This window comes from Ambystoma mexicanum, chromosome 5q (assembly GCF_040938575.1).
Source record: "Ambystoma mexicanum isolate Mex_15411 chromosome 5q, UKY_AmexF1_1, whole genome shotgun sequence".
Taxonomy (NCBI): Eukaryota; Metazoa; Chordata; class Amphibia; order Caudata; family Ambystomatidae; genus Ambystoma; species Ambystoma mexicanum.
This window is the reverse complement of record NC_090933.1, coordinates 62,018,460-62,040,454: the sequence shown is the minus strand read 5'-3', so window position 1 is coordinate 62,040,454 and position 21,995 is coordinate 62,018,460. Positions and strand designations below refer to the sequence as shown.

General features: G+C 47.3%; 1 protein-coding gene across 2 annotated transcripts in view; it reads left to right on the top strand.

The window, feature by feature from the left end:
- Positions 1-21,995, top strand: part of LOC138497211 (uncharacterized) — an 835,962-nt gene that overhangs the window by 629,865 nt on the left and 184,102 nt on the right. For both annotated transcript variants that reach the window (XM_069620534.1, XM_069620535.1), the window contains one exon: positions 9,127-9,197. In XM_069620534.1, the coding sequence (XP_069476635.1) occupies positions 9,127-9,197 (71 nt within the window). The remainder of the gene's footprint in view (positions 1-9,126; positions 9,198-21,995) is intronic.

Genomic DNA, 21,995 nt, shown 5'->3' with positions numbered 1-21,995 from the left:
TCACCGCAGGTCTTTAGTTGCGTGCCATGTTGCTGTTAGTAAGTTGTGATCACTCCTGATTGTTTTTACTACCTCAAAACTCTTGATTAGTACATATAGACCCTTGGAGGCGAAGATATGATCGATTGTGCTTGTATGTCCTTCGCTTTCCCATATCGGAATCCTGGGTCGCGCTGTTTCTAAAGAGTTGAGGTTATACAAGTCACGTGATTCCATCAATTCAGACCATGCAAGACCTCTTTTTGCTGATTGCGAACTACAGTCAGACTGTGTTCGTTTCCTCTTCTGGAGCTAAACAGGTGGCATTCAAATCGCCACATATCATGATGTGGTCCACATTGTAAACTGTCGTTGCTACAGTTAATATTTCTCCTATATTAAGGAAATCAGTCGTTTTAATTGCAGCCGGATTCCAGTAGATATTCAACAGGAGAATAAGATCTTTTCTTCCTTCCGTCTGCGAATTTCCATCTTTCTCCCAGTCAAATAATGTCGCTTGAATTGACAAAGATGATGCCAAATTATGGGCTATTCTCAGACTTCCTCCTGTGCGGACGGCTGTTATGAGGCCTGATGTAGGTCGACCCTTTTCCCCTTTTTCTGCCAGAGATAGTAAGATCTCAAAGCCGTCCATGCTCGGTGGTTTCAATAGCCAAGTCTCTTGCAGACTTAACAGGTCGAATCGGGCAAGGTTAATTTACCCTGGTTGTGTGAGGTGAGTATGCCCTCTGGTGTTCCATGATCCAATGGTAATGATTTGCTCCGTTGTCTGTGCCGTAGTTTCAAGGTCACCGACACAGTATATGGATTGCTCTGTTCTAGTGTAACGGGACAGTACCGAGGGGATCCACGCCCATCTTTTTGATTCTTTTTCGATAGTTTCCGATTGATCTTTGGTCAGAGATTTGTCACTCACTGAGCGTCTCTTTCCCTCCAGTGGTCTGCAAGTGGATCCAACCCTTTGGTTTCCTGCTTGGCTTATTTTCTGCCTGCCTGTCTTCTTTTTTCCACTGTCCTTTATTAGGTGGATTTTCTCTGCTTTGTTCTTTCGATGTCTTTAGGAGTCTGCCTCGAGTTAGAGCCTTCCCGTTTACGAGTTGCAGATATTTCCTCTTTTTCGTGTTTTTCTTTCTCTGGTGATTGGTTCCGTTTTCTTTTCTCTCTCAAAAGATCTTTTATGTTTGGGGTTCTGTGCGACATGTCCACTTTTCCTTTTTTTTTGGTCTCGTGGTTCTGATCTTTTTCCATTTTGTTTTTATTTTCTCCCTTATGGCCTCTTTCTTCAGATGTTTCTCGTAGGATGTATCCTCTTTTTGAGAGTTCGCCTGCTGTTGGGAGCACGGGTTTCTTTATTGTCTGGGACGTAATGTGTAGAAAAATACTATCTGTCCGTCCCTTATGTGCGAACTCCACTATGTTTATAGCCACACTTTTAATTTGATCTCCTTTAGAAATTTGATCAAGAGGTTTCATCGTGGCTCTCCTGTTCAGCACATTTTTCTCTCCTGAACTGTCATGTCTTTCTAATTTCAATGTTAGTGTCGACTTACTCTTGTGAGTAAAAATCGCCGATGTTCGTGTTAGTTCGTAAAATGGCATTGAAGTAGGAGAAAAAAGGCATAAATTAATAAAACCAATATTAGTTACTTTAACCCTTTAAGTGCCATGGGTTGACCCTCCCACCCCTCAGTGCCAAGGCCTTTTTTGGTGATTTCGGTATGTTGCCACTCAATGCCTTGTAACTTTTTTGTTACATGAGATATCTGCCAAATTTGGCCCCTTTTTTCCCCCCACATGTGTGGGTGCACCTACCGGGGTGAAAAGGGTAACCCACTGGTAACCCCAAGCCTTTCGGCACAGCATATTTTGTTCATGTGGGCACCCTACAGATTTGGGCTTAGGGTGTCGAAGCCAGCAAGGAAAACAGGGAACCCCATGCATTTCCCAAAAGGACACCTGTGGGAATCCAAAGGTCTGACTTGCGCAAATCTCCCAGAATTTATTACCCAGAACCCCCGGAAAAGACCCACATGGGAGAAGGGTTCCCAAGGCCAGGGATATTACCGCCGACTTTGCTTGAGCCCTGGCTGCCCTGCGTTACAGCTTCTCCACACCATGGAGTCCCGGCAGTGTGCCAACACCTCCCCGAATGGAAAAGCTGTAATGCAGCCCAGCCGCAACTCCAGGACGATTGGAGGTGATGTCCCTGGCCTTGGACAGCTATGTACCATGTGGGTGTACCGTCCCTACCGTCCCCTAAGCACAGCAGCAGCTCCAGCGAGCCCCGGCAGGATCCCTATTCCTCCCCGGAGGTGACATCTGTAATGTAGCACAGCCAGAGGTGGAGCCTGGGCTTGCAGACTGACAACCCACATGGGAGAGATCCGCTCCCAGGCAAACACCAATGTTCTGCTGGCATGGGAGGCAATTTGTGGCCTGCCCCTGCAATTGTGTCCCAGCCCACCAAAATATCTGCGAGGACGGCCCATTCCCACCCACACCACCAACAATCCAGCCCCAGTCTCACCCCCCCACTGACGGTGGGCCTAACCATAGAATAATAAAAAAACAGTACTTGTATAACGTTGCAGCTGCTCGCATAGAAAAAGCTGTAAACAAAACAAAAAACATGCATGAGGTACCCCTGCCACCTATTTGGGACGACGGGGGAGTGCCACCAAAAATTGTGGCAAAGGCCCCCCAGTGGGTGGGACAGGAAGGTTTGGGCACCCTGGAGGCAGATTGGCACACCAATGTGCCCATCTGCGCCAAGGGAAGTTTGGTAAACAAAGAAATTGAAAATGGCAGGCTGCACTTTAGGTGGGAGCTGAGGGGCTCCCTAAACCGCCGGAAAATTTTCAAATGTAATGGGGGGTGCAACTCTCCACCCCCACCCCAATTGGAGGGGTGGCGCATTTCATGTAGCCCTCCCTGGGGGCCAGGTATCCCTTCCTAGGAGCAGATATCTGCCCTCAGGGAGGGCTGCATGACATGGCACCGACTCCATTGTGGGGTGGGGGGGGTCACCACTCCTTCCCCATTAGAAAATTCCCAGTCGGTTAGGGGTGCCCCACAGCCCCCCCCCTAAAATGCCATTATCACTTTTTTCCTTTGGTAACCCAATGCCCCTTGGTGCAGATGGGCCCATTAGTGTGCCTATCTGACCCCAGGGTTCCCAAACCTTACTGCCCCACACACTGGGGGGCCTGTCCACAATTTTTGGTGGCCCTCTCCCGCCTCACCCCAAATGGGTGGCAGGGGCACCTCCTGTGCCTCCTACAAACGGCTGTGTGAGGTACACCTGCCTCCATTTGGGGTGGGAGGAGAGGGCTGCCAAAAATTGGGGGACAGGCCCCCCAGTGGGTGGGGCAGTAAGGTTTAGGCACCCTGGGGCGGATTGGCACACCAATGTGCCCCTCTGCGCCAAGGCAAGTTTGGTAAACAAAGAAAAAATTCAAAATGGCAGGCTGCCCTTTAGGGGTGCTGAGGGGCACCCTACACCGCCAGGTACTTTTCTAATGTACTGGGGGGTGACTATCTCCCCCCACACCACATGCAGGAGGATGGCATCTCATTCAGCCCTCCATGGGGTTACATGATATGATATGGTATTTGTAACGCGCCTATACACGTGTGTTTCATGCCCCTTCCTAAGAGTAGATAACAGCCCCCAGGGAGGGCTGCATGACATGACCCCAAGTCGATTTTGGGTGGCTGTGGAAACCACCCCTTTCCATAAAAAAAATCCTCTGGTTCCAGTTGGGGGGGAGGGGATTAAGGGGGCGGGCACACCGGCCCATCCTAATACCCGCCCCCCTGCCCCCCAAGAACCCCCCCCCCCCCCGCTGCCATATATATTTTTTTTTTGCCCCCATGGGTCTCCATACATGTGGCCCCATGCTTTGGGGCCACAGGGGGGGGGGCGGGGGCTTACCTAGTAAGCAGCCCCCCTCTCCATACTACAGACATCTCTGGTGTCTAGTGGCATTGTTGCCGACGGATCGAGCGCCCTGCGCCCGTTCCGTGAGCAGCAATGCTCACAAAAAGGGTGTCATTGGAAAGGGGAGAATCTCTGCTTTCCAACAACACCACTACAAAAAAATGCCCTGGTGTCTATGGTCCCCAACCCCTACCCCCCCCCCTTTGTTCCCCCCCCACCCCTGGGGACAGATGGTCACCCATCCATCCCCATGGGTCTCCATACATGTGGCCCCATGCTTTGGGGCCACGGGGGGAGCGCTTACCTAGTGAACAGCCCACCCTCCCCCGCACTGTAAAGCCACCCTGGTGTCTAGTGGGCATTGCTGCCCGCGGATCGAGCGCCCTGCGCCCGCTCCGTGAGCAGCACTGCTTACACAAAGGGTGTCGTTGGAAAGGGGAGAATCTCCCCTATCCAACGACACCTCCTTCGATCTCCGGCTTGAAATACAGCCGGATATCGAGGGGGAGAAAGGTAGAGACTCACCTTTCATTTTCACTGCACCAGCCCGAAATGGCTGCTGCAGTGAAAATTACTTTCACGCCGGCGTGCATTACGCACGCCGGCGTGAAACTGAAGGTAAGCCAGCCCCCTGGCAGTGAGGGGGGACCTCCCTTTCACTTACCCCGGGGGTTGGATTACAGTTTTCAGCGATCCCTGCTTTGCGGGGATCGCTCAAATCTGAGTGCCAAAAAGGACAAGCTATCTCGTCCTTGGCACAGCGTACGTAATGTCAAGGACGAGATATCTCATCCTTGGCACTTAAGGGGTTGAAACGGTGCAAATAGTTTGTGTTCACCAGAGGAGTTCATTCAATGCATTAGGTAGGCCAAAGTCAATGGACTAGTGTCTTGTATAAGTAAAAACGGTTCTGGTGTTTAAAACGGAAAAGTCTTTGCCACGGTTCTTGGAAGCAGTTCACATAAGAAAGGTTCATATGTCTGGTCACAAGCCGACTAGACCTGCAAGTTGCCAAAGTTCCACAAACCTTTGCTGTGAGAGGTAAGTTCTCTCGTTTGGTTTTTCACAGTACCTTATATTGAAGACAAAGATGCAGCTGAAGACTTCTGTTCCTGGCAGTTCCTGCAGATCTCGCTGTTCCTGAGCCTGTCGTGGGGACAAGAGGGAGGACGTCCTGGAACTCCTGCACTGTGACGGATCACAAAGCTGGCAAATGTTCGATTGCGGTTTCTGTTCTTTAAGCACACAAGCTGGTGTCCTTCTCCCTGGTTAATCCTAACCAGCTCCGAGAATGGTATGCAGGTGACTTACGAGTTGATTGGTCGCAACAACTCAAAGGAAGAAGTCGTCCTTGAAGGGCCTTCTCTGTCGAGGTTAACTTGATGATTCAGACCTGCAGCTAGTCTCCACCGGGCAAACCAACGGTCCAGTAGTTGCAGCAGCTGTCCTCTTCCAGCTCGTCATCTTTTCTTTCGTTCCAGTGGTCGACTCTGCCTTTCAGTCCAAGAGACTCGCCTTTTTAAACAGTTTTCTCCCATTCATTCTAGACTAGTTGCCACTCACCCAGCAGGGTGGCTGTCCTTGCCAGACAGTCAGCCAGCCAATCACGCCAGAGTGCATTTGGGTCTCCTAGGAGACTAAGCACTGGGAGTTTAGGGCACCTCCCTCACTTCCTGCCCACCCCAGACACTCTGGCGCCAGACACTCTGGCGCCAGAGGCGGTCTACAGTCCTGAAGCCCGCCAAAGGCACAAAAACAAAAGGACCAAACCTGGTTTGGCGCGCAGACACAATCTAGAAGGACCTTTCCAAAAAGAAATTGCGAAAAAAGACCGGGACCTGTTTAAACAAAGGGGGCTCAGGCGCCATCTTGAAAAACATGGCTCCCGCGATTTTTAGCTACCAGTGTTCGCGGTCGGAAAAAATCATGGTAGTTTGTTGTAAAAGCACTGCCACCAGCCACTTCGAAAGCAAAGGTTAACATTTGACTGCTACATGAGTTTCTAGACATTGGGGGGTACTAGGTAACCCCTCCAGCACTCTATTGGAAGGTAGTGTGTGCTGGGTCTAGGAATTTAAAAAGACTAGTGAAGTCAATTTAACTTTACATTCTCTGGGGGGAAAAGTAGTTTATCCCAGAGAAGGTATTTAAACCTGGGGACAGCTTAGAAAGGCTTCCCTGCGTCACTGCACTGAGGGTGCTGTGTAACACATGAAAGGATGATGCCTATAGAGTTGTCTTTAAACACCATAATCAAAGAACACGAGTAAAACACACATCAAAATACAGGAGAGAGCAGCAAAAAAGGTTCACACTCCCTCCAGTAAAAAAAAAAAAAAAGTCAAGTAGTCAAAATCCAGCGCAGTTGCTGGGGGTCTCTAAGGTGAAGGGAATTAGCACATTTATGAGAATTCTCCCAAACAATGGCTCCAGTAAAAAGTGTATAGGTTTTACTTAACTTGAGTAGATCTGTTATCCTAAAATAAGTTAGTTATTGCTTCCCTTAGTCTGCAAACTGAAAAGCAACTGTAATTGAATATTACAACTCCCCTAGAATAACTGTTATCCTGAATCAGAGTTATAGGTTTATGCTGTTCCTAGAATCTGTGTTTCACTAGGTCAGAAAAAGTATATTGTCAAGTTGATATTACTATGTGATTTCTTGCTGAGCGTCCCAGTACAACTGATCAGTCTACTACCCTGGTATTACTGAAAGTAATCTAAAAGGAACTATTGGTTTTCACGTCCTTAGAACTCATATTCAGTGTTCCAAATAAAGTTATGCTTTGATCTGCTGTGCACCTTCAAGCATAGTGTTGTGTTTTTAAATTGTGGTTATATATAATGTGGTAGTACTTATTCCCCCAAGATTTATCTGGGCCTACTTGTAGTTAAATAAGTGTAACAATACATAGTCAGACCCTCCAGGATTTTGTGGCATGAAATGGCAAATTTTGAGGCACAAACCTTTATTTATGGCGGCATTTTAACAGCACAATCTTTATTGACTGGAGGGTGCAAGATTGGTAAATTGCAGGAAAGAGGCTGTGTGCAAGGCCACAAGAGAGCGAGGGTGTCAATATATGTATCTTTTATATCAAATAGGAAGAGTCCTAGATGTCTCTGGCTTGGCAGAACAGTGTTTGTTTTGGCTATGTTTTTTGGTTTAATGTGCATGCCTATTTAATATTAACGTTATTAATCATTATCAGTTGTAATGCTGAAAATATTCCTCTTCTGTTCCTCAATCCCGCAAACACCCACACACCTCTATCACCCAACACACCTCACATGTCTCACCAATACCCCATCTCAACTTGTATTTCTGAACCCTCACGCTCAGTCATACACATACTCACATGCTCTGTCACACTGCCAAGAATTTGCGCTCTCTAGTCCCTGCCAAACTCCAAAATCATACTCCCAACTCACACTGTATGCTCCCCAATTCCTCCCGCAGAATACAGTCCTTCATTCTTGCATGCTACTTCTGCATCTTTCATCATTTCCCCCATTCTATCCCACTCTTCCCTCATCCTTTCCCCCAATCTGTAGCCCACTACTACCCCCGAGCCCACGTTCCTTACACTTTCGGAACCTCCGCTCTCTGATTTCTGGCCCACCGCCCCACTGCATCTGCTCTGCTCTCTTGCCCACTGCCTCCCCCCTCTGACCAACTTCTCTCCCTCTGATCTCCCTTCGCTTTCTTGCCTACCACACCACAGATCACCCATCACTCCCTCTTACTCCTTTCTCTCACATATTGTGACCATTTTTCAATTTTTGAAGAAAACTGTAGATTTTGTCCTCAAAAAATGAGGCATCTAAAAATAGAGCAGAAGATGTGCTTTTTTTTAGAGAAGCCATTTTTGTAAATGAACAGGCCACCTTAATCTCAAAGGTGACCTGCGCAGTTCCACGGGGCAGAGCTGTAGCGCAAATGATGCGCTGGCCAGCCACCTTGAATACGTTTGTGTTGGAAACACTTTCCCGACAATGGTGTACAGGCTCCCCGTGCATTTCACCGTGACTGGCCCTTAAGGGTCCTGCCACTGTAAAATGCAACCCAAAACAACACATTTCTATCCCATTTGGGGAACAGAAATGCAAGTGAGACAGCAGCTGTCACTTAAAAATGTTTTTTTTATTTTTAAAGTATTGCATGAGACAGTAGGGTCAGTAAAGACCCTGTAAAGCAGTAGCACCCCTCGTGAACATATTTAAAGTGGGCGCATAGAGTGGCCTAGAATTTCTGCACATTTAAAAGTGCATCTTGCTTGTCAATTTGGGATGCGCTTTTAAATGCACAGAAACGCCCCCTGATTTGCGCAAAGGGGTGAAAAAGGACATCTCAATGGGCGCATATAAGAAGCGTCCATTCAGATGTCCTTTGTGGAGCAGACTTTTTTTTTTTTTTTGTTGCTCAAGTGATGAAATGTGCTTGCACATTTCATTTCTTGAGTCCAAAAAATAAGAGTTGGGCCCCTTGGCCCCTTGAGTTTTTAAAACATTTTTTTTTCAAAAACACATTTTTGTGGGTGTTTTGGCAAAAATGGCCGTTTTTGCGCTTTTTTGCAAAAACTGCAGTTTTTTTGCGGGATCGCATAATCGCTACAAGCTGGAGGGTCTTCATAGTGTTTGTTGCTTTGGACCATATGAGTACTACAGTTTCTTTGTACGGATTCTACAGCCCCCTCTCCCTCCTAAAATGAGCTTGGCTGCTCTGTCTACGCTACCCTGAACTCAGGTTGTACAGCCTTATACTAAGAGTGGAGTCTTGAACTGCCTCAGTTGCATAGTTTTACTAAGCCCTTGAAAAACTGTCCTAGCACAGAGCTCTGAACTGATGGGTGTATGAAAATTTGCCTTAATAGAAATAATGATCTGCTGGTTACTGGTCCAAAATATACCTGCTTTTTGTTTTTATAATGGCATGGTGATATAGTGGCTAGTTTCCCCTTATTGCTAGTATTTTAAGGAAACGCATTTGAAGGCTTTTGAATATGTTAACTGTGACGCCATGAGACATTAAGACTCAGGGATGCTAACGTATTGAGGATGACAATCCTGAATTGCCTTGAAAATGAGAAAGTTGCATTCTTTACCGATGTTATCACTTTACAATAATTCGTCGATATAGATCAAATAAAGTCTTTGTAGTCCAATATATATATATTTTTTTTTAGGTCCGAAAAACCAAACTACCCAGAACCAATCTGTCAGAGAATCTGCTAGAAGCAATGCCACTATAATAAAGGTAGGTATGTGGAGTGTCAAATCACATTTGACAAAATGTTTGTGACAAATCTAAAGACTGTTCAATTAAGACTTGAATTAATAATCGATGGTTATTATATGTATTGCACAATTGTTTAAGTATTACCAAGCTTTGTCCTTAATGCTGCAATCTAAGAACTAAGGTGGCTTAAGGAAAATAGGGCCTCAAAGAGGTAGTTTGTTGATTTGGTAATTAGCCAGCAAACAAATGACTTCACTGAGGATACCTATGTTCAGATGGATCTATAGAATCTGGTCTGGTGGACAGATTTCTGGAGGCCACCCTAGTTCTAGTGAACTGGAGGAACTCTGAGAGGTCAGCCAAACCCAATCAAGATAGCAATTGAGCAGTCAAAGATATTCTCAGAAGAGTGCGAGTGGGTTCTCTTGGGTAAGATTTTCATATCCATGATTAAATCTTCCTGACCAATGTCAACCCCAGAATGTTTTGCTTTGACTGGGTAACTTTTACCTTGTCCCTAGGTGAAGGGGAATCTTTTTCTCCTCTCACCTAGTCTTTTACTCTTTATGGGTGACCTTTTTATGTCTCTCCATAGTGTTTGAAGGTATAGTTTCCTACAACCTTTGGGTTCAGGTTGGCTTGCTTGCCCCTATGGGCTCCCCTGTTAATTTCTTTCATGTTCTTGGGTGAACTACAGTTCCCAAGTAGTGAAGAGGGATTTTCATCCCCATTACATTTTAAATGGTGAGCAAGCACACCCCACCTTATCTGGGGTACTGGGAGGGATACAATGTATGCCCTTTCTTACTTACCTGGTAACATGTTAGCAAGTGTCCTTGAATGGCTGGTGGCAGTTTAACTACTTTTATGACTTTTTAGTCTTCATTACTCGAAGGCTGTGAAGGCACCTCCCTGCACGCTCACACCACTCAAAAATGCAGCCCGCTTGGGGTGAAAAGGCCAAGGGCACGCTCGCAAGGATAACCAGTATTTATTTCTCTTTTACAAATGCATCAGCAAAGAACTCTGCTGCCGCCGAGTGCTCTGAGCTCTGTAGGGACGGGCAGCACATTATAAGAGAAACGTCACTAATGACGCAATCACATATAGTACAATTATACAATCCAAACTAGACAAGCTCTATACATATATGGCCTGCTTCATATGGGATGCCAGGCCATTGGACCATCTTCATCTGTTCATCTCCGTCCATGTGGGTTAGGCAAAGTTTGTATGCAGTACCGTTTGGGACCACTACACACAACTAGAACTACAGGTGTAAGCAAAACCAACCTTTGGTATAAGTCTGTACTGCACAGGTTTTTGTAGCAGAGCTGAGCAGCCAGGCTTATCTCAAGAAGGAATGTGAGCTGTAATGTTACACAGAGGTCTACATTCACACGTGTTCAAATAAACTCTTACACTCAAGGTTTCTTTGTTAAATACTTATTAATTTAACTGTCAGTTATAAAACATTCATAAGAAGGAGGCAATGTAATCGCACACAAATATACTTCAGTACTGTACACTATAAGTTTCTGAGGCATTCAGACTACTTTGAAGGAGGAGCCAAAAGCCATATGTTATTAGAACATGGAATAGTTATTTCTTAGGCAGTGTAGCTATTTAGAGTTCACCCGAAGAGTCAATCCAATAGGCTAGGCCAAAGTCAATGGGCTAAAGTCCTTGGATAGGGTAAAGCAGTTCTGGTAGTAAAACAGAAAAGTCTCTGCAACAGTTCTTAGGAATAGTTTGTAGCAAGAACAATCCTATGTTGGGTCACAAGCTGATTAGGCCTGTGAGTTGGGAAAGTTTCAAGCACTTTCACCACGAGAGGTAAGTACTCTGTCTGATTTTACAGTACCTTTACAAATGAAGAAAAAGATGCAGCTGGTGACCTCTGTTCCTGCAGATCTCGCTGTTCTGGGCCTCAGTTGTGGGGAGAAGAGGGAGGACGTCGGGGGAATCCTGCTCTGGGACTGGTCAAAAAGCTGGCAAATCTTCGATTCCGGTAGCTGCAGTCAAGCACACAAACTGGTGTCCCTCACCCTGGTTATTCGGTTTCCTGCAGCACTCTGAGGAAAATACAATCAGCTCTGAGAATGGTATCCGAATGGCTTAGTGTAGAGTTGATTGGTCCCACCACCTCAAATGGAGAAGTGGTCTTTGCAGGGCTTCTGTCGACATGGACTTAGCCATTCGGACCTGCAGCAGGGCTTCACTGGGCAAACCCAACAGTCCAGGAGTTGTAGCAGCCGTTCTTTTCAAGTTCGTCTTCAGTTCTTTCGTTCCAGTGGTCGACTCTGCCTTCCAAGCCAAGAGACTCTCCTTTTATCCAGTTTCCTCCCATTCATTCCAGCCTAGCTTCCACTCACCCAGCAGGGTGGCTGTCCTTGCCGGACAGTCAGCCAGCCAATCACCAGAGTGCATTTGGGTCTCCTAGGAGATTAAGCACACATAGTTTCGGGCACCTCCCTCTCTTCCTGCTCACCCCAGACGCTCGGGTGCCAGAGGCGGTCTTCACTCCTGAAGCCTGCCACTGGCGAAGGAACAAAGGGACCAAACTTGGTTTGGTGCGCAAAGACAAACTCTAGAAGGACCTTTCCAAAAAGAAATGGCGAAAAGAGAGGACCGGACCTGTTTAAACAAAGCGAGCTCAGACGGCATCTTGAAAAACATGGCTTCTGCGATTTTAATGCGAATAGTGAGCAGTCGGGGAAAAATCATGGTAGTTCGTTGTAAAACCACTGCCACCAGCCATTCTGAGAGGAAAGGGTAGCATTTGACTGCTACATGAGTAGCTACACATAGGGGATACAAAGTAGCCCCTCCAGCACTGTATTGTAAGATAGGTTGTGTTGGGTCTAGGAATTTAAAGACTAGTAAAGTCAATTTCACTTTACTTTCTCTGGGAAAGAGTAGTTTATCCCAGTAAGGTATTTAAACCTTGGGAAAGCCTGAAAGGTTTCCCTGTGCCACTACACTGAGGGTGCTGTGTGACGCACATGAAATGATGCCTATGGAGTTGTCTAAAATACCATAATCAAAGAACACAAGTAAAACACACATCAAAAAACATGAGTGGGGGCCAGGGGGGGAAAGGGTTGCACTCTCTCCAGGTAAAAAAAATCAAGTCCTCAAAATCCAGCAAAGTTGCTGGGGGTCTCGAAAGTGAAGGGAATTGCCACATTTTTGAGAATTCTCCCTAACAGCTATCACTTCTATTGGGGTCAGTGAACTACAGGCCCTTTCAGTTCTAGACCTTTTCGTTAGTCCATAGAGATATGGTGGTTCTGATCACTCACCCTCTTTTTGCGCCTACATTTATCTCCAAGTTCTATGTGAACCAATCAATAGAACTGCCTACTTTCTTCCAGAACCCTACTAACATGGCCGAGAGAAGCCTACACACATTAGATGTGCGTAGAAAAGTCATGTTTTACCTGGACAGAACTAAACCACTGAGAAAGACAAACCAATTTTTTGTTTCACTGGCAACTGGTAGAGAAGGGGATCCTGTCTCTAAATCGGCAATCTCAGGGTGGATTGTCAAATGCATATCTATGCTGCACTCTTGATAAGAGAGAACTGCCCTTCAAGCCTATAGCACTATATGGGGCCGGGTGGTATGTATGTATAACAGATGCCTGGTTATGGTCCGTGAGGCTGAGAGGGGCAGTTTAACTGTCAAGAGTTCACCTGCTGGGAAAGGTGAATGAGTAGCGATCCTTAGTTCTAGATTGGTTCTGGCAATAAAGGCAATGCCACCACCTCTGGCTCTATCTCTGTCCTGCCTTAGAATGGTAAAGTTGTTTGGAATGGCCAGTGAAAGGGCAGGGCCTGCAGCTGCATGGAGCCAGGTCTCTGTAATTACTAGCAAATCCAGTTGATTGGCTATCAGGCCTGCAATATCTAGCATGTGGGCAACCATAGATCTTGCATTAATTAGAGCACCTTTAATGCGATGAGACATATTGTCTGAGGCATTAAGGGGGGGTTGACCGATAGGGCATATTAGTGGTATGTTTGAATTTGGGTTTAAAGCTCTTCTTTGTCAGAGATAGGCAAATGGTTTTTCCCTAAAACACAGAGGGTGTGTAATTTCTTTGCCGTCTAGATCCCTACCTATAGTTTTTAATATTGGTATGGTACAGTTGATTCGTGTTGGGCAAGATTGCATGCAGTACCCTTTGGGTGCACTACAACAACCCTGACCTCCTGGCAATAGTAACGCAACCTTTGGTATAAGTCTGTAATACACAGTTTGGTAGCATGTTGAGCAGCAAGGCTTATCTCAAGAGGGGTCAATGTGAGCTGTAGGGGAGTTGCACAGAGATTTACAGTGACAAGCATTCAAATAAACTCTCACACACAAGGTTTCTTGAATAATCAATTAATTTATCAGTCAATTAGAGTAAACCTTCTTCAGAAGGAAGCAATATAAAGCAACACACAAATACACTTCAGAAATGCACACTTAGTTTTCTTAATCAGCAAAGACCCATTTGGGATGCCACACAGGCACTATCTACACGCTCAGGTGACTTCAATAGCTAGGGTGCTGTTGACATTAATATCTCTGTTGCATTTATATTATAATATTCTTAGGAGTAGTGTTAAAGAGAAGAGTTCTGAATAAAGCAAGTATTCAGTTATTCATAAGTAGGTAAGTACTTTCAAAACAACCCCCAATGCAAAATCAGTTAGCCCTTTCCTGGAAGGAAGCCAAAACACATAAGCAGAAGAGAGAAGAGTCATTCAGGGAGCCAGGCCAGCCAATGTTAAATTAGCAAAAGTCAAGGTAAACTGAAGCACTTCTTGCAGGTAAATGGAAAGTCTTTTCCAATGTTTAAAAAATCTTGGTAGAATATAAGAATCAAAGTAGGGCCTCAAGGTGATTAGGCTTGTGAGCTAAAGACGCTGGAAGCAACTTTACAAATGCGACCAAAGCACGTCTCCAACGAGGACAAGTGGCTATACAACAAGAGGTAAGTTCTCTTAGACTTTACAGTACCTTTTATGTTGAAGAACAAGTGCAGGAGATGACTTCTTCTGTTCCTGTACAGCTCTGCAGATCTCACTGTTCCTGGGCCTCAGTCGTCGGGACAAGAGGGAGGACTTCCAGGTACTCCTGCACTGCAATGGGGCAGTCACTGCTCGCAACCGGCAATATTCAAACTGGTGGAACTTCAGTGTTTCAACTCCTTGTGACTACCGCAAATAACACAGCGGTTCCTGGCTGTTGAGATTGGCTTTCCTTGCATCTGGGGTCCCACACTCTGTTGGGGCTCAGGCTCAGTCAGTTCTGCTTCCTGGGAGTCTGGATGATCTTCCTGGAGCTCTGTTAGGCAAAGTGTGCATGCAGGACCCTTTGGGAACACTACAACTCTGAATACAGGTATAGGAAACCCAACCTTTGGTATAAGCTTGTACTACACAGTTTTGGTAGCTTGTTATTCTCAAGAGTCAATGTGAGCTGCAGGGGAGTTAGAGATTCACTGTGACAAATATTCAAACTCTTACACACAAGGTTTCTTGAATAAACAATTATTAATTTATTGGTCAGTTAGAGTAAGCCTTCTTCAGAAGGGAGCAATATAAAAAGTAACACACAAATGCACTTCAATACTATTCACTATTCGTTTCTAAATCGGTAAAGACCCTTTTGGGATGGCCCACAGACACAACCTACACCCTCGGGTGACTTCAAGAGCTAGGATGCTGGGGACATTAATATCTTACTGTTTGCATTAGAATACTGTTAGAATTTGGCAAAAGGAAACGAATACAACAAATGAGAGACCACAAATATTTTTAAGCAGCCAAATACTTTTGGATCCCCTAAGCAGAGTCATTGAGTATAATAAGCTAAGCCAAAGTCAATGGGCAAAAGTCTTAGATGGGATAAAGCACTTCTGGTAGGTAAGTAGAAAAGTCTTTGCACAATGTTTTAGAAGTCTTTGAAGAAAAGAACCAAATGTAGGCCCACAAGCCGTTAGACTTGAGTGGTAGAAGATGTAAGCAACTCTACAGCAAGAGGTAAGTTCTTTCATACTTTTTACAGTACCTTTGTATTGAAGAGAAAGTGCAGCAGGTGACTTCTGTTTCTGAGCAGCTCTGCAGATCTAATTGTTCCTGGGTCCCAGTCGTGGGGACAAGAGGGAGGACTTCTGTGGACTCCTGCATTGGGACAGTCACCGCTCGCAACCGGCAATCTTCAAATCGGTGGCTGTTCAGTGTTTCAGCTCCTCGCGTCTACCGCAAATAGCAACACCATGGTTCCTGGCTGTCGAGATGGGCTTTCCTTGCTTCTGGAGTCCCGCACTCTGTTGAGGGGGCTCATGCTCGCTCAGTCCTGCTTCCTGGCAGTCCGGAGGATCTTCCTGGAGCTCTAGGCCAGCTTAAAAGCAATGCACACAATCTGGTGTTCCTCTCCCTGGCTACACGGTTTCCAGCAGCAACTCTGTGGAAATTCAACCAGCTCCGAGAAGGATGTCAAGGTGGCTTACTTTGGAGTTGATTGGTCCCACCAACTCAAGGGGAGGAGAAGTCCTTGCATGGGCTTCTCTGTCGATAAGAATTTGGAGTTTCAGCACAGCAGCAGGGCTTTACCAGGCAAACCAACGGTCCAGGATTTGCAGCAGGCATCCCCTTCAAGTTCTTCGGTTCCTTCATCCTGTGGTTGACTCTGCCTTCCAAGCCAAAAGCCTCGCCTTTTAGTCAGTTCTCTCCCATTAATTCCAGCCTAGCTGTCAGTCACCCAACAGGGTGGCTGTCCTTGCCGGACAGTTAGCTGGCCAATCACTACAGAGTGCATTTGGGTCTCCTAAGAGACTAAGCACGGTGAGTTTCGGGCCCCTCCCTCACTTCCTGCCTACCCCAGACGCCCTGGAGCCAGAGGTGGGCTTCACGTGTGAATCCTGCCAAAGGCAAAACGAACAGTGGGACCAAACCTGGTTTGGCATGCAGAGTAATTCTCAAGAAGGACCTTTCCACAAAGAAATGGCAATAAAAGAAGACTGGGCCATTTTGACAAAAATGGCACCCTTGAGTGCTTTAATACAGCTGCAAACGCAGCCCGCGGTGAATGCACACCACGGTAGTTGAAACAAAACCACTGCCACCAGCCATTCAGTGAGGAAAGGGTAACATAAAAATGTTACATGAGAAGCTAGACAAAAAGGGGATACTAGGTAACCCCTCCAGCACCCTATTGTAAGATAATGTGTGTTGCGCCTAGAAATTTACAAATGTAAGTCCATTTCACTTTACTGCTCTGGGAAACAGTAGTTTATCCCAGAGAAGGTATTTAAACCTTTGGGAACTCAAAGACTTTGCTGTGCCACTGCACTGAAGGTGCTGTGTGACACAAGTAAAAGATGATGCCTATGGAGTTTGTCAGGCTCCTTAACAAAAAAACACAAAGCTCAGAAATCACATTAAAATACATGAGCGAGTGGGGAAAAAGGATCTCGCTCTCTCCGGGTTAAAAAAAAAATCAAGTCCTCAAAATCCAGTTTTTGCTGGGGGTCTGTAAGGTAGAGGGGAATTGGCACATTTTGAGAATTCTCCTCAACACCTGGCACTCAAGTATTTTGGTGCAAGATCATCGAAGCATCTATACATCAAGCAAGCCACCTTTTAATTTAACGCGGTGTTCCACCATGAGCCAGTAAAGGGATCTGTGAAGAGCCTAGACATGTGCCTTTTTCCCGTGGTGGCCGGTTAGCCTAACTGCTGCATTCTGGGCCCTGTGGAGTCTCGCTATTTGATTTGCTGGGATCCCTGCCATTAGACAATTACAATAGTCGAGATGAGAGTTGGTCAGGGCCACTACTACCACTGGATTATCTTCTGTTGCCACAGAGGGGAGAACAGTTATCACACCATTAGTGGGGAACAATTCTGTGTTCCCAGCCTTTCTCATCCAGCTGACTCAAACTTAACCTATTCCTGTATTTGAAGCATCAGCTTGTACAGTAAAGGATTGGTTGTAGTCTGGAGCTCTCAAGACTGCAGCTTGACAAAGGGCTTTAAGTTCTTCAAAGGCTTGAGTGCATGCCTCATTCCACCGGATTTTTTTGGGTAATTTGTGTGAGATCACATTCAAGGGAGAAGCTATGGTCCCATGATTCTCAATGAAGTTCCTATAGGAACCAGTGAGACCTAGAAATACGCTCACTTGTGTTTTTAGTATGGGTGGCCCAGTCTTGTACAGCTTGTACTTTGCCAGGCAATGTCCTTATTTCACCTCCTCCTACCTCATGTCCAAGGTAGACCACATTACTCTGACCAATTTGACATTTACTAGCCTTTACATTCAGATGGGCTTGGTCAGGGGCCTGCAAAACATATCCAAGGTGGTCAAGATGCTCTTTCCAAGTGGGGCTGAACAATGCAATGTCATCCAAGTATGCCATTCAGAAGTCCTCCATCCCATTCAGAAAATGATACACCATCCTTTAGAATGTAGCAGGTGCTTTATTTTAGTCCAAAACGCATAACCTTAAACTGGTAGAGGCATCCTGGGGCAGAAAATGCAGATTTCTCCTTGGCATGGTCTGTCAGAGCTATTTGCCAATAGCATGATGTTAGGTCAAAGGTGCTGAGGAACTTGGCTGAACCAAGTTTGTCCACCAGCTCATCTGCCTTAGGTAAAGGATGGGCATCAGTCTTTGTGACTGCATTAAGAGCTCTATAATCCACACAGAAACTACTTGGATCCTGCCTTTTGGTACTAGTACAACTGGACTAGCCCATGGACTTGTAGGTGGCTCTATTACCCATAGCTCAAGCATCTTCTTGACCTCTTCCTTTATGTGGGTTCTTACATGGTCTGACATCCTGTAACCCCTGCTTTTGACAGGGCGACAGTCACCAGTGAGTATATCATGCTGGCCCCAAGGGGTCAATCCTGTTGTCAGTGAAAACACAGAGGCAAACTGATTCAACAGAGCTTTGCACTCCTCCTGTTTCAGAGTCAGAGCAGAAGAGAACTCGTATTTTTTCCATCTAAAGGTTGCACCCTGAGACGGTCAGGTAGAGTTTCACTCTCCTCCTCCTCTTGATCAGATGCTAAGAGCAAAGCTCCTAGGTCTGGTCTGGATACATATACCTTTAGGCGGTTTAGGCGGTTTGCGTGAAAGACCCTAATGGCCTCCTTGGGGTTGCCCAAGTCCACTAAATAATTTACCTCTCAAAGTTTGCCCACACCCTTGAAGGGTCCAATCCATTTGTCATTTAAGGCCATCTGCCTTGTAGGTACCATAACTAGAACAAGCTGGTCTGGAGTAAACGCCACCATGTTGGCCTTCTGGTCATGCCAATGTTTGACCAGAGCCTGACCTGCTTTCAAGTTATCGGATGCTTCTGTCATCATTTGTGCCATTCTCCTTCGGAGACCCAACACATAGTCAGTGACTCTCACTGGCTTGAGGGAAGGAGCACTCTACAACCCTTCCTTGATTAGGGCTAATGGACCTCTAACCGGATGACCATAGAGCAGCTCAGGAAGGGGTTGGTTTCAGCCCCTTTGAGGGACTACTCTAGAAGCAAAGAGAAGACATGGCAGTAGAAGGTCCCACTTTCTTCTAAGGGGTTCCTCTAATGCACCCATCATGCTCTTCATAGTTCTAGTAAACCTCTCCACCATCCCATTGGTTTGGGGATGGTAGGTGTTAGGTAAAGTTTGAATACAGTACCCTCTGGGAACACTACAAGCAACTATGACTAAAGGTATAGGCAGCCCAAACTTTGGTATCAGCTTGTACTACACAGTTTTGGTAGTGTGCGCTGCCAGGCTTATCTCAAGAGGGGAAATGTGAGTTGTAGTGGAGTTACACAAAGATTCAGTTACAGGTATTCAAATAAACTCTTAGAGTCAAGGTTTCTTGCATAAACAATTACTAATGTATCGGTTATAAAGCCTTCTTTAGAAGCAAGCAATATACTATCAACACACAAATATACTCCAATACTGTACACTTTGAGGTTCTGAATCAGACAAGGCCCTTTTGGGATGGCCCACAGACACAACCTACACCCACAGGTGACGTCAATAACAAGGGTGCTGGGGTTGTTAATACCTTATTGTTGGTAATCAGAATGCTCTTTAAAAGTTGGTAAAAGGCAAAGGTTATTAGAACACAAGAGATCACAAATATTCTTAAGCAGTGCAGATACTTTTAGAGTTCACTAGACAAGTCATTCAATTCACTAGGCTAAGCCAAAGACAATGGGAAAAAGTCGTGGATAGGATAAAGCACTTCTGGTAACTAATGGAAAAGTCTTTGCACAAGTTCTTAGGATTTTTTGATGTAAAGAAGAATCAAATGTAGGGCCTCAAGCTGATTAGACGTGTGAGTTGTGGACGTTCTCCAGCATGGGGTCTGGCATGGATTCACATGCTCATGAATATTCCCCGTTGTCAGGCTGGGAATCCTCGGTAAAGAAAAAACCAGTATCAGTTTCGTTTCTGATCTGTCTTTCGTAGTAGTAACCAATCACTGATCTCTGCGTCATACTGACCACAGCCAATGACTGTCCTCTACCTAAGCCCCGCCTCTGGCAGCCATCCTCAGATTTTTACCGCACGTTCAAGTGTTGGGATCCTCGTGCTATTGCTCTCGAGCGTTAGTGCTATTTTTCACGTTTTTTTCTCAAAAACTTCGATTTTTCGGTCAAAAGAGCCTCAAGCTCCACCGTTACTTCATCCGATCAACGGGGACCCGTGTCTGATTCGTCTACGCCCCTCAAGGGTGAAGATTTCGTCGAGCCACGCTTTTGGAGGACTCCAGAAGTTTCTCAGGCCCATCTCGGACATGGCCCAGGAGAAGGGAAGCTCGACGCCCGGAAAGCTGTTCAGGGTCTGCCCTGGATGCCAGCTTCAGAATGTCTTTGAGGACGAACACTCCTTTTGTCTGTACTGCCTACATGAGGACAAGACGCACGTGGAGAAGGACTGTGCGTTTTGCGGCAATATGTCGGAGCGGACCATGAAGGACCGCCATCAACGTCTCGCCAACTGGCTGGAAGGGAAGAGCCCGTCAGGCGAGAAGAAATAATCCAAGCGGTCTTCTAAGACCTTTGAGGACTCCCCGGCGACGGGGGTCCAACACAAGGCCAAGCACCGCGAGTCCGCTGGCACCAGGAGCGCCGAACGGTCGGGCTGTGCGGGCGCCAGGTAGGCCGCATCCCCCCCGGCACCATCAACCACGAGCCAACGCTCTGGTTCGGGTAAGAGGAAGGCCGAGCACCCGGCGAAGCTCCTGGAGAGGCCCCGGTCGAGCTCGAAGGCCCCATCGGAGGGAGAGCGAGGCAGTGTCCCTCCCCCCAAGGAGAAGGCGGTGAGCGCACCTAAGGTGGTGAAAGCCTTAATCCATCCGGCCAAGGCCTCTATCGAGACAGTCGCGGCGGCCCTGGCTCAGCCTGTGGAGGCTACACCAGTGGTGGCGACCTCGGGGCTCAGTCTCCCTGCCACCGCGGAGGGAGTCCTCTTTTATGCCCATCGACAGGACCCCCGTGAAACCTCTGACGGAGAAGAAAAAGGGGGGGCAGGAGGTCGTCGTGGATTCGGCCTCAACCTCTGAGGAAGAGCTGATCGAAGTCTTAAGCCACAGCGTTGGCATGGAAGAAGACCAGCCCGTCGGGAGGGATCCCGACGTAGGAGACGACGATAACGTCGAGGGTGCCGATGGGGCCCCTGACCGCCCGTCGGACTCCCCTCAACCAGTGCCGCAAGACAACTCGGCGGCCATTTTGTTGGCTATACAGTCCTTATGCTCGGAGATGAGGACGAGACTGCCGTTACCACCAGCGGAGGAACCGCTCCCGACGGGGGACCCAGAGCCAGGCCCTTCTGGGAGCCCTCCCCCTAAGAGAAGGATTCATCCTCCACCTCCTTTTCAGCCATCGCGCCCTGTTCAGCCCTCCTCCCCGTCCACGCGTGGGGATGATACGGGGACTGACACGGCCGCGACGGGTACGGACGATGAGGTTTACGACGAGGATCTGCCGTCGTCACCTCCCACCCGGGCTTCCCCGCCCGACGAGATTGGATCGTTTCACTCCATGATCGCCAGGGCATCCGAGCTTTTCCAGCTCTGCCCGGAAGAGAAGAAAGAAGTTTTCCTTTATCAACGGCGCAAGGCCAAGAGGAAGACGGTCCTCTCTGTGCCTCTACTGGACGATATTTGGGATGAGGGCCTCGCCCTCCTCAAGAACCCATCCATGACGCCGGCCAGAAGGGATCAGTACGAGAAGAAGTACCGGGTCCCGGACACGGCCCCCTTGTGCCTTTGGGCACAGCCGACCCCAGACTCGGTCGTCTCCGCGGCGGCCAGGAAGAAAGCGGGGGGTGCGGCCTCTACGTCTACCTCCCCGCCGGACGGCGAGGGAAAGAAATTGGATACGATGGGACGCAGGGTCATCTCGTCTGCAGCGACGACGATTAAGGCGGCCAACGCCTTGGCTATCGTAGCCCGCTACGACAGGGAGTTGTGGTACAAACTGGCCCCCCTGCTGGACTTCCTACCGGACGACAAGAGGGCGGATGCCCTAGAGATCTTGCAGGAAGGAGAGGTGGCGTCGGACCACGCCATCACGATTGCGACGGACATCGCTGACACTGGATTTCGCCAGTTGGGCAACGGCGTGTGCCTTAGGCGGCGTGGATGGCTCAAGGCTACTGACTTCCGTCAGGACGTGCAGACCAAGTCTTGGACATGCCGTTCGACGGAAACAACCTGTTTGGGAAAACAGTGGACGATTCCCTTCAAGCCATCAAGGCAGACACGGAGACGGCCGGGCTCTTGGAGT